This window comes from Orcinus orca, chromosome 4, assembly GCF_937001465.1.
Source record: "Orcinus orca chromosome 4, mOrcOrc1.1, whole genome shotgun sequence".
NCBI classification, from domain to species: Eukaryota; Metazoa; Chordata; class Mammalia; order Artiodactyla; family Delphinidae; genus Orcinus; species Orcinus orca.
This window is the reverse complement of record NC_064562.1, coordinates 135,764,043-135,777,548: the sequence shown is the minus strand read 5'-3', so window position 1 is coordinate 135,777,548 and position 13,506 is coordinate 135,764,043. Positions and strand designations below refer to the sequence as shown.

At 32.0% G+C, this 13,506-nt stretch overlaps 1 protein-coding gene and 1 long non-coding RNA gene across 2 annotated transcripts in view; one reads left to right on the top strand and one right to left on the bottom strand.

The window, feature by feature from the left end:
* Window positions 1-239: 239 nt before the first annotated feature.
* ADAD1 (adenosine deaminase domain containing 1) overlaps window positions 240-13,506 on the bottom strand; it is a 45,475-nt gene continuing 32,208 nt past the window's right edge. Inside the window, exons 11-12 of the mRNA XM_004265101.3 lie at window positions 9,701-9,833; window positions 240-353 (exon numbers count right to left, since the gene is read on the bottom strand). Of these exons, the coding sequence (XP_004265149.1) occupies window positions 240-353; window positions 9,701-9,833 (247 nt within the window). The remainder of the gene's footprint in view (window positions 354-9,700; window positions 9,834-13,506) is intronic.
* LOC125964333 (uncharacterized) overlaps window positions 10,732-13,506 on the top strand; it is a 32,884-nt gene continuing 30,109 nt past the window's right edge. Inside the window, exons 1-2 of the long non-coding RNA XR_007477271.1 lie at window positions 10,732-10,902; window positions 11,684-11,765. This is a non-coding gene — a long non-coding RNA (uncharacterized LOC125964333). The remainder of the gene's footprint in view (window positions 10,903-11,683; window positions 11,766-13,506) is intronic.

Below are 13,506 nucleotides of genomic sequence, written 5' to 3'. Positions count from 1 at the left end.
TAAATACAAAATAGCTATATAATGAAACAGGTAATTATTTTTTCAAAAACTAAAAAACATTTAAAACCCTAATGTTTCAACATAAATTGACACGAATATTTACAAAATTTCAGCAATCTCTGAACACTGCTGTTGCATGACTCTGATTTTAAAAGCTGAAAACCACCAACATTTAAAAAAAAATTTTAGTAGTCAAAACACATGAAAAAAAACGATTTTTAACATGACAATGGATTAATTCACATACTGAATTGCTCTATACAGGGAGATTTCACAATCCAGGAGCCATAGCCATGCTGCTGTAAGTAGGATTTCAACAAAGTTTTAGCTTCTTGATAGGATCCAGACATATGCTACAGAAAGAAAAAAATATTGAATTATAGAATATAGGCAGAATTAGGCTTATGAAAAGTAAGTAGCCCTAATCTTCTTTCTTTAGTTTGACATTTTAAAAATTAAGAAAAATCTTTTTAATTTCCCATTTTCCTCAGTATTGTTTTTGAAACTAAAAATTTTCCTTCCCAACACTCCTAAAAGACAATTTTTCTTAATTTTTAATTAGAAGAGTAATCATACTCATTACAGAAAACTTGAAAATAGAGAAAACAGAAGTAAATAAAAATCACCTGTGCTGGATCACATGGTAAGTATATGTTTGTCTCCATAACAAACTGCCAAACTGTCTTCCAAAGTGCTTTATACCATTTTAACATTCCAGTCAGCAGTGCGACAGGTTTCTAGTTTCTCCGCAAAAACACCCAGTGTAGTCAGTCTTTTGGATTTTAGTAGGTGTGCAGTGGTATCTCATTGTGGTTTGATTTTGCATCTCCCTAATGAGTAATCAGGCTGAGTATCTTTTATATGTGTATTAGCCATTTGTATATATTATTTGCCACTTTGAAAAACTGGGTTGTTTGCCCACTTAATAATGAGTTATAAGAGTTCTTTATCTATTCTAGATCTAAGACCTTTGTCAAGTGTATGATTTGCAAGTATTTTCTTCCATTCTGTGGCTTGTATCTTCATTTTCTTAATCCAAGTTTTAAATTCTGGAGTCCATCAATTTTTTCTTTTATGGATTGTGCTTTTGGTGTCATATCTAAGAAAAATTTGCCTAAGCTAGGAAGACAAATGTTTCCTCACATTTTCTTTGGAAGTTTTTATAGTTTTTACCTCTTTTAGTTCTATGATCCATTTTAAAGTTTTTGTATGACTGATATAAGTTTAAGTTAATTTTTTGGCTTGCCCACAGATACCCAACTGTTCCAGCACCATTTGTTGAAAAGATTTTTCTTTCTCCCATTAAATTACTTTGTACCTTTGTACAAAATCAATTGATCGTAAGTGTGTGGGTGTATTTCTGGTCTCTTATTCTGTTCCATTGATCTATATGTCTATCATTACATCAATACATTGTCTTGATTACTGTGGCTTTATGGTAAGTTGTTGAAACTAGGTAGGGTACTCTACCAATTTTGTTCTTTTAAAAAATTGTTTTGGTTCTTCTATGTCCTTTGGATTTTACGTAACAATTTTAGAAACAGCTTGTCAATTTCTACACAAAAGCTTACTGGGATTTTGATAGAACTTGCACTGAATCCATAGATTATTTAGGAGAGAAGTGACATTCTAAAAACACTGAGTTTTCCAATCTATTAATTGGTACATTTCTCCACTTACTTAGGTCTTTTAAAATTTCTCTCAGCAATGTTTCATCATTTTTGGTGTACAGGTCTTACCTTCTTTTATTAAATTTATTCCTAAGTTTATTTTTATGCTCCTGTGGATGAAATTTTTTTCTCAAGTGTAATTCTGGGGTGTTCAGTCCTAGTATATAAATATACAATTTATTTTTCTATATTGTTCTTACACTGTGTGCTAAATTCACATATAATACAGTTGTTTTTGGTAGATTCCAGAGGATATTTTACATACAATATCATTTAGAAATAAGGACAGTTTTTCTACTTCCTTTCCAGTCTGGATGCCTTTTATTCCTTTTCCTTGCCTTGCTGCTCTACCTAGGACCTACAGATCATGCTGACTAGAAGTGGTGAGAGCAATCTTTGGGGGAAGGGGAAACAGTATTCAGCTTTTCAGCATTGTCAGGTAAACTGTAGTTTTTCAGTGATGCCCTTTACCTGGTTGAGGAAGTTCACTTCTATTTCTTATTTATTCAGTGTTTTTATTGTGAATAGGTGTTGGATTTTGTCAAATGCATTATGTACATCTACTGAGATAAGTATGTGGGTTTTGAACTTGAATATATTCACATAATACATCAAATGATTTTCTGATGTTAAATCACCCTTGCATCCTGGAATAAACCTCCTTGGTCATGGTGTATAATCCTTTTTATATGTTGCTGGATTTGGTTTGTAAATATCTTATGAATAATTTTTGCATTTATGTTCCTAAGAGATACTGATTTGTAGTTTTCACTTCCTGTGATGTTTCTGACCACTTTTGGTATCAGGGTTATTATACTGGCCTCATAAAATGAGTTGGGAAGCATTCTCTCCTCCTTTATTTTATTAAACAGTTTTTGTAGGATTTATGTTAATTTTTGGTTATGTTTGGTAGAATTCACCAGCGAACCCATAACTGCACTTGTGCTTTTCTTTAAGAATTTTAACTAATAATTCAATTTTTTTTTACTTTAGTTCAATTCAGATGTTCTGTTTAGTCAAGTTTTGTAATTTGTCTTTCTAGGAATGCATCCATTTCATTTAACTTGTCTAATTTGTTGACAAAAGGTTGTTTATAGTATTTCCTTATAATTATTTTAGCTCTTTGGAGTCTTCAGTGATGACTCTTCTTTCATCAAGATTTTGATCACTTGCGTTGTCTCTTATTTCTCAGTTATTTCTTAGTTCTTTAGTCTAGCTAAAGTATTATGAATTTTTTTGATTTTTTTTCAATGAACCAGCTTTTGATTTCATTGATTTTTCTATTGATTTTCCTGTCTTTTATCTCATTAATTTCCAACCCATCCTATATTATTCTCTCATTTTTTGTTTTAAATTTGCTCTTCTAACTTCTTGAGGTGGAAGATTAAATAACTGATTTTATGGTTCTCTTCCTTTCTAATATAAGCATTTAAAGCTATGCATTTCTAAGCACTTCTTTGATTATATTCTCTAAATTTTAATATGCTGTATTTTCATTTTCATTCAGTTTGAGATATTTCTTAATTTCCTTTGTATTTCTTCTTTGACTTGTGGATTAGAAGTTGTTTAATTTCCAAATGTATAATTATTTCTAGATTTCATTCTGTTGTTTTCTAATTTAATTCCATAGTAGTTAGAACATACTTTGTATGATTTTAATCCTTTAAACTTATTGAGACTTGCTTTATGGCCTATATGGCCTATAGTGGAGAATGCCTCATGTGTATTTGAAAAGAATGTATATTCTGCTGTTGTGTATAGTGTTTAGTCTGGTTGGTTTGTAGTGTTATTCAAGCCTTCTATATTCTTACTGATTTTCTGTCTAGTTGAACTATCAATTACTGAGGGAGGAACATTAAAACCTCCAACTATAATTGTAGAATTCTCCATTTCACCTTTAAATGCTGTCATTTTTTGCTTATGTATTTTGGGGTTCTGCTGTTATACCCATATACTTATATAATTGTTGTATGTTCCTAATGTATTAACCGTTTACCACTGTAACATGTTACCCTTTGTCTCCAGTAATATTGCTCATCTTGATGTGTACTTGTTTGATTTTAATGTAAACACTCCAGCTCTCTTACTGTTATTGTTTGCCTGGTATGTCTTTTTTTTCATCCTTTTACTTTCAATCTATTTGTGTCTTTGAATTTAATGTGTCTCTTACAGATAGTATACAGTTGGATCTTGCTTTTTAGCCCAATCTGAAAAATCTCCGTCTTTTTTCTGGAGCATTTAGAATATTCAAATTTAATGTAATTATTGATATAGTGGATTTATGTCTGCCATCTCACTTTATTTTCCAAGTCCTGTGTCCTTTATTTCTCTGCTTGTTTATTGCCTTCTAGTCCTTTTAAAAATGCATTCTTAGTACACCATTTTAATTCCTCTGTTGATGCTTTAGCTGTAGTTTTCCAGCTGTTCTCTTCATGGCTACTTTAGGAATTACAATATGCCTCTTTCTCTTACCATAGTCTGCTTCAGATTCATACTGACTTAATCCTGCTAATATATAGCAACTTTGTTCCAATATTGATCCATTTCTTTCTCTGTCCTTTATTATTGCCATTTATACTCCACTTACATACATTATAAAATTCAATAATACAGTGCTAAAACAATTTTAAACAACTTTGGTTTTTTAAAGAAAATAAGAAAAAAATATACACATCTTTTATATCTACCCACATAATTACTGTTTATAGTATTCTTTATTCCTTCCTGTAGACTTGTTATCATCTGGTATAATTTCTTCTAAGCCTCAAGGACTTCCTTTGGAATTCCTTCTAGAGAAGTTCTGCTAACAACAAATTTTCTTAATTTTTGTCTACCTGGCAATGTTTTTATTTTGCTTTTGTTTTTAAAGGAATCCTGACCCATTAGCAGTCACTCCTCATTCTCTCCTCCCCACAGCCCCTGGAAATCAGTAATCTACTTTCTGTTTCTATGAATTTGCCTATTATAGACATTTCATATAAATGGAATCATACATGCAACCTTTTGTGGCTGGCTTTTTTCACTTAACATTTTCAAGGTTGACCCACACTGTAGAATGTATCAGTACTTCAGAGTTCCTTTTATGGATGAATGGTAGTCCATAGTATGGACATGCCACATTTTGTTTATCCATTCATCCGTGGATGAACATTTGGATTGTTTCTACCTTTTCTGTATTATGAATACTGTTACAGACATTTATGTATAAGTTTTGGTGTGGATAAGTGTTTTCAATTCTTTTATGCATATACCTAGGAGTGAAATTCCTGGGTTACATGATAACTCATATTTAACTTTTTGAGGAACTGTTAAATTGTTTTCCAAAATAGATGTACCATTTTATATTCCTATCAGCAATGCATGATAGTTCCAATTTTTTCACATTCTTGACACTTGTTAATGTCACTCTTTATTACAGCTATGTCCTAATGTGTGTAAAGCAGTATATCACTGTGGTCTTCATTCGCATTTTCCTAATGACTATGTTGAACATCATATGCTTATTGGCCATTTTAAAATTTTCTTTGTAGAAATGTCTGTTCAAATCCTTTGCTCATTCAAAAAATTTGGTCATCTGTCTTTTTATTATTGAGTTGCAAAAGTTTTTTGTGTATTCTGGATACAAGTCCCTTATTAAATATATGATTTGCAAATTTCCTAATGATAATTTTTGAAATGCAAAAGTTTTACTTTTAATGAAGTTTAAAATACTATTTTTTTTCTCTTTTGGATTGTGTTTTTGTTATCAGATCTAAGAAGCCTTTTTTCTTACTTAGGAACACAAATATTTTCTCCTATGTTTTTCTCTGAGTTTTATAGTTTTAGCTCTTACGTAGGTCTATCCATTTTGAGTTCATTTTTGTATATGGTATGAGGTAGAAGTCCAAGTTCATTCTCTTCCATGGGGATATTCAGTTATCCTAGGACTACTTACTGAAAAGACTATTTTTTCCCACTGAATGATCTTGGCACTCTTGTTAAAAATCACTTGACCATAATAATTGCCAGGGTTTATTTCTGGAATGTCAATTATATTCCATTGATCTATATGTTTATACTAATACCAGTATTATACTATCTTGATTATTATGGCTTTGTAGTATGCTTTGAAATCAAGAAGTGTGAATCCTCCAACTTTGTTCTTTTCCAAGATTGCTTTGGCTCTTCTGGGTTTGCTTCCATTACTGCTAATGAGAAATCAGCCTTAAATGTATTGGTCTATGGTTGATAACTATTTTCTCTCTTGCTGCTTTCAAGATTTTCTCTTTGTCTCGGTCTTAAGCAGTTTGACTATGATGTATCTAGGTATGAATCTTTATATTTTTCTTTCTTGGGGTTTCTTGAGCTTCTTGGATCTGTTAATATTCTTCCTCAAATATGGGGTTATTTTTAGTAATTTCTTCAAGTGTTTTTCCTGATCCCTTTTCTCTCTCCTTTTCTTCTAGGACTCCTAGCATTGGGTTGGTCAAAAGGTTCATTTGGTTTTTTTCCGTAAGATGGCTCTAGTATCACTTAGTTGTCTTCAACTTCATTCAAAACAATTTTGTTAGATTGTATGTGACAGCTGTCATATCATCGTGCATTTAAAAAAAGACTTATCAAAATTGGTGAATTTTTGTGTAGCCATTTTAATACTGAAGATGGAAGAAAAAAGCAACATTTTCAGCATATTATGCTTTATTATTTCAAGAAAGGTAAAACGCAGCTGAAATGCACAAAAAGATTTGTGCAGTGTACGGAGAAGGTCCTGTGACTGATCAAACGTGTCAAAAGTGGTTTTTGAAGTGTGGTGCTGGAGATTTCTCGCTGGAGGATGCTCCACGGTCAGGTAGTCCAGTTGAAGTTGACAGCAATCAAATCAAGACATTCACTGAGAACAATCAAAGTTATACCATGTGGGAGACAGCCAACATACTCAAAATATCCAAATCAAGTGCTGAAAATCATTTGCACCAGCTTGGTTATGTTAATCACTTTGATATTTGGGCTCCACATAAGTTAAGCCAAAAAAAACCTTCTTGACTGTATTTCCACATGCGATTCTCTATTTAAATGTAATGAAAATATTCCGTTTTTAAAACAAATTGTGATGGGCAATGAAAAGTGGATACTGTACAATAATGTGGAACGGAAGAGATCATGGGGCAAGTGAAATGAACCACCACCAACCACACCAAACGCTGGTCTTCATCCAAAGAAGTTGATGTTGTGTATATGCTGGGATTGGAAGGGAGTCCTCCATTATGAGCTCCTTTCAGAAAACCAAATGATTAATTCCAACAAGTACTGCTCCCAATTAGACCAACTGAAAGCGGCACTAGATGAAAAGCATCCAGAATTAGGCAACAGAAAATGCATAATCTTCCATCAGGATAACGCAAGACAGCATGTTTCTTTGATGACCAGGCAAAAGCTGTTACACCTTGGCTGGGAAGTTCTGATTCATCTGCTATATTTACCAGACATTGTACCTTTGGATTTTCATTTATTTCGCTCTTTACAAAATTCTCTTAATGGAAAAAATTTCAATTCCCTGGAAGACTGTAAAAGGTACACAGAGCAGTTCTCTACTCGAAAAGAAAGTTTTGGGAAGATGGAATTATGAAGTTGCCCGAAAAATGGCAGAAGGTAGTGGAACAAAAGGGTGAATATGTTGTTCAATCAAGTTCTTGGTGAAAATGAAAAATGTGTCTTTTATTTTTACTTAAAAAACGGAGGCAACCCAACATAAGTTGGTACACTTAATACTGTTCCACAAATCTTTGAAGTTCTGTTCATTTTTCTTTAACCTGTTTCATTCTGTCCTTTAAAATAATTTCTTTTGATCTATCTTCAAAGTCCACTGATATTTTTCCTGCAATCTCAAATGTACTGTTGGACCCATCTAGAGAATTATATTCATTTCAGTTATTATATATTGTTTCAATCCTAGAATATTCATTTGGGGTTTTTCTTTTTGTAGTTTCTATTTCTCTACTGAGATTACCTACTTACTGAAACATTGTTGTATTTTCCTTTAATTACTTGAACACATTTATAATAGCTGCTTTGAAACCTTTGCTATATTCAACATTGGGATCCACTCAGAACCAGTTTCTATTGAATGTTATTTTTCCTGAGTATAGGTTTTACTTTCCTGTTTTTTACATATCCCATAATTTTTGGTTGAAACAGACTTTTTAGATAATATATTGTAGCAACTCTGGATTCTGTTTTATTTTTTTTAAGTTTGCTGCAATTGTGAGATCTGTTTTCCCCATGGTGTGTACTGTCTCTTTCCAGTTTTGTTATGTTTTAGTCTGGCTTCCTAGGGGTTACCCTGTATCTGCAAAGCTTAGTGATAAACAAATAGCTTAGTGATAAGGAAAAGATTTCAGCAGACATTATGCTCAAACACCTTAAACCTAAAAGGCTTCTACCTTTTTCTGATCAATTCATTTGGGGAGGGGTGGGTGGTACAGTGTATTTAATGTTGCAGGCAGTTCTATTTCACACTTTCACTCTTTACTAGGTTCTCTTGAGTCTGCATTGCACATGAGTGTAATTTCTCAGTCAGCCAAGGATATATAGAGAATTTCTCTCAACCCTTCCATGGCTCTTTCACTTCCAAGATCTACCTGTTAAGTTACTAACTGGTATACCACTTGCCCCAAGGACTGCAACCTTGGGCCAGCGAAGTTACTGATTTTCTCCATTATTTTCCTCTACCAGGTTTGGCACATTTAGTTGAAAAAGTCACAAATTTTCACCCTCTGCCACAAATCAAGTTCATCCCCTCTAGCAGAAAATCTACTACTTTTGGTGGCATTCTCAATCTGATAAAACTACAGTTCTTGCCGTTCAGACTAGCAGAGAGGAAGGAGAGAGAACAGGAACAGCTTTGGGCAAAGGTGCCACAAATTCCTGCTGTTCTTACCCAAAGTTCTAAGAGTTTTACAAGAGTATACACTTTTCATTGTGTTTTCTGCCTTTAGTTAATTTCCAGAGTTGTGAGAAGGGGTTTTTTCCCCTGATAATTTTGTCCAGTTTTATATTTTTTTACAGAGATGACTTGCAACCTCTTTATGCCCAAACCCGAAATTGTCTAGGTAAGCTTTTATACTTAAAAATGTTTGTATATACAAACAAACCTACAGTTAATATTAATTGCTTTACAGGATGGAATTATACAGTTTGAGTATTAAGATATTGGTGAAATTAAGAGACTTTCACATAATACTATATTACTGAAACTGAAATTAGGTTATTAAAAACAATTTGTATTTAATAATTTGATAACATGGATATAACATATTATGAAATGGCTCAGGTCTTAGTATGTTGAATGAAAAAATCAGATTAACAAGCATATATAATATAAGCTTAATATTTTAAAATATATGCATACACAAAAATATAAATACATGATAAGAAATTGAAATAACATGCTTACATTACAAGATTAGAGTATTATATTTGAGTAGTAGGTGGATTTACAAGTAATATTTTCCTTCTGTACTTAAAAAGAAAATTCCAAATTCTCTACTCAACATAAATTATGTTCGTAATACTAAAAAAAAGAATATATATATTTAAAGATAGAAAAAGACTACCTACATCACTTAAGCCCAAATCACAAACTCAAATTAAAGGTGTTTCACAATTTTAAGATAGGCAAATTAATTTATATGAATATACTAATATATCATTTTAGAATACTTAAATACTATCGTTAACATAGCTAATATCATATACATAAGAAATTTTATTACCATTTTGTTCCTCTGGGTATGACAGTAGGTTTTGATCAATATTGTCAAAGTAGGTACACACCATACTGAGGTAGCTACTTTCAGGGGCAACACTTATTTACATATCCAATTTCCAGCATGTTCACTTAAAAATTAATTTTACCACTACATGGTAATCTCTTATTTTCAGGAACTATTTACTCAACTTTTGCTATGTATCATCATCATTATAAAATTACCACATTATTATTGTCTTAAATTTTTATTTCGGTGATTAGCTTCATTCCTTTTAAGACTTACCTTAGCTGCATGATATGTACTAGCTTCAAGTAAATCTTCTTTTTCAGCTTCTTTGGCAAGCAGGTTAAATCGACTTAACATTGCAGCCTTACAAAGCCGACTTGCCATTGACACACCACTTTTAAATGGGGAACTGAAATAGAAAAGAATGAAACATTCACTAATCATTATTCAGTATTTATGTTGGCATTTGTAGGGATTAAAATCAACACAGAATCTACAAATATTTATCTCAATTATGTACAGTGCATATAGTGAAATTTTTTTACATAAAATTATTCTGAATATTTAACTTTCTGAAGCTAATTTCTTTTATGAAATTATAGTTTAAGTTATCAGAGTACTGCATTAAAAATTAAAGCAGAGGATGGATATTTGGAACATTTCTTTTGTTTGAAGCAAAATTAATCTATGGTGATCCAAATTAAAACAGTGGTTCTACCAAGGATTGACTAGAAGAGGGCAAAAAAGTATTTTCTGAAATGAAGAAAATGTCCTGTATTCTGACTGGGGTAATGGTTACACAGGCATGTATATAAATAAATAAATATATAAATATATAAATATATATAAATATAAAAACTCATGAAATTGTACATTTCACTCTTTGTAAATTCTGACTCACTAAAAAAGTAAATTATACACACTCACCTCACCACCCTCCATATATATGTATGTATGCACATATAGATATGTATTTTTCTATGTTTCTAATAGAAGTGGGTCCACAGATCATGAGCTTTCTTGCTATTGTAACTCTTTCCCTTCATTATATCTTCTCATTAGTTGTTCTCCTGATAGATTACAAAAATTGCCAAAATCCTTTATTCCTTCCTGTCTCCATGCTCTTTACAATGTAACTTTTCAGATTCTCCCATCACTAACTATGGCTGATTGCTCCTCCCCATGAATTTGGGCTGGCCTTGTGACTTGTTTTGGTGAATAAAATAGACTATGTGCCAGTTCCAAGCCTGGGCCTCAAGAGGCTTTGTGTTTTCATTCTCTGGGGACCCCTTCTTCTGCCATGTGAGCCTCCTAAGACTGGTCTACTAGAAGGTGAGAGAACACATGGACCAGAGCCCAGCTGTCCCTCTAAGATCAGCCAAGATGCCCTACAGCTGACCTAGAGTGGACCCCAGACACATGGGAGAGCCCGACCAAATCTAGCTCAGTTGACCTAAGGACTTGAACAGCAATAAATGGTTGTTGTTTTAAGCCACTAAATTTTGAGATAGTTTATATGCAGTAATAGTTAACATAAATGCCTATTAATGAAATGTACTAATCTCTATATATTAATTTTCCACCATCATACCTTTTTTTGGTGGTGGATTTTTAGATGATTCTCTTGGGCTTTTCAAGTATAAAATGATACCATATGCAAAAAGTCGTAATTTTACCTCCTCCTTTCCAATATTTTATATCTCTCATTTCTTTCTTTTGTTCAAATGCATTAAATAACATGTTAAATAACAGCAATAACAGTAAACAATCATGTCTTGTTTCAGATGTTAGTAGAAATGACTCTGAGATTTCATCATTAATCATGATGGCACTTTTGGACTAATAAAGATATATTTTACCCTTAACAAAAATATCTATTCCTTTTTTATTGAGTATCTTTATCTAGAGTAGTTGTAGAGCTGTATTACATGTCTTCTTAGAATTTATAAAAATGAATATATGGTGTTTTTCCCTAGATCAATTAATCTGACAAATTATATTAATATGAGTTTCTAATTCGGTATTATTTTTATTATTTTATTCTCACATTTCTAGAAAAAATTCCACTTGGTATTATTGTATAAAATATATTATTTTAAGGTTCTGCTTCCTAATATTTTATTTAGCAATTATGCTTGAATATAAAAGTGAGCTTCGTCTGTAACTTTTGTGGTAGGGGGACAGCAATCTTCTATTAGGTTTAAGTATCAATGATACACTTGCTTCATAAAAATATTTGAATGTTTTCTATCTTTTTAGATAGCACTGGAAGTTCCTGCTATTTAAAGGTTTATAAAATTAATCCGAACCACCTCAGAATGGTGTTTTCTTTGAAAAAGAGGTAGGGCGCCTTCTTGGTAACTTTCTCAAGAAAATAATGTTAGATATTTTTCCCTCTTCTGTACCAATTTTAGAAAAATATTTTCCTGGAAATATATGCATTGCACCCAGATTTTCAAATATATTTGCATGGTAGGGCAAAGAAGTTTCTTATGACTTCTTTTAATTTTCTCTGTAATTACTCCTTTATCATTAGTATATATGAGATTAGCTACTGATTTTTTTCACAGAATCAGTTTTTTTATGATCATTTCTAACTTCTTCAGTTCTCTAGATCTTTAACTTACATTTCTAGTTTTATGAACTTCTTCATTCTGTTTATTTTCATTATTTGTTGCTATAAGCATCTAAAGAATTGGCTTTTCCATTCATTTTGCTTTAGCTATATATCCTACAAGTTCTGAAATGCAATGCACTATATATCCGTGTTTTCTAAATATTCTAAATATTCTGTGATTTCATTTTATATTTCCTCTTTGAGCCAAAAGTTGGAGAACTTCTTTTTCCCAATGAAAGTGGTTTCTAAATATTCTGATTTTGTTATTTACAGTTTGATTGCATCACAATCAGAGAACACTGCCTACATCACTTTTACTTCTTAGAATTTCAGATTTTTTTTGTGGCCTAACATATGGTCAATTTTTGTTAATGTTCTGCAGGTTCTTGAAAAGCAGGTATATTTTACATTTTATGGTACAGAGTTTTAAAGAAATTAATCAAATCTACCTTATTGTTATTTAAGACTGTTATATTCTTGCTTATTGTTTTGTTTACTCAATCTACTAGGAACTGAAAGAGGTGAATTATTGCCTCAACTAATAGTGTATTCTATTTATCCTTTTATTTTCTGTAATTTCTGCTTTATGAAGGTTGATACTATGTTATTTGCTGCAGTTACTCAGAACTGTTCTTCTTCGTGGATTATATTGCTAAAGCGTCCTTTGCCTTATGTAATGCTTTGGGGATGAATAATCAGATCATATCTGCTTTCTTTGCAATCACCTGGCAAGCACTTAGCCATAACAAATGAGTTAAGCTCATTTTACATTAATTTCATCTTTGTTATACTATTATGTTTTCAGTAAACAGTTTTTTTATTATTATTTTTTGGCCTTGCCATGAGGCATATGGGGTATATTAGTTCCCTGACCAGGGATCAAACCCATGCCCCCCACACTGGAAGCATGGAGTCTTAACCACTGGAGCACCAGGAAGTCCCTCAGTAAATAGTTTTTTAATGTCTTCCACAGAAGACCTGTTTTGTTTGTATGTGTGTAGTCTGTTATTAACAGAAATACACTTCTTAATGCTGACTCAATGCATAAGTAGTATAATTCATCCTAGTTGAAATAATCAATAGTATGCTTGACTGAGTTCATACCAAGAAACATTTGTATGTGATCTTAATTTAAATCTGTCTTTCACAAAGAAAGCAAATTTAGGCACTTAAACTTTTAACATTATTCATTACCACATTATAAATGTATTTTCACACTAAAAGGAGGATTTTAGTTTTACTTGATAATCAATGACAGGGATATTACAAAGAAATGCCTAAAAGGCATAATGTATTATGGCTAAGAACAAAGGCTTTGGAAATAAAATGCCCAGATCAGAATCCTACTTGTGTCACTTAATAGTTGGGTGACTTTAAGCAAGATATTTAAACTAGCTTGAATCTCAGTTTCTTTACCTGTAAAAAAAACAATATCACCTAACCCACAATGTTTTTATAAGAAAGC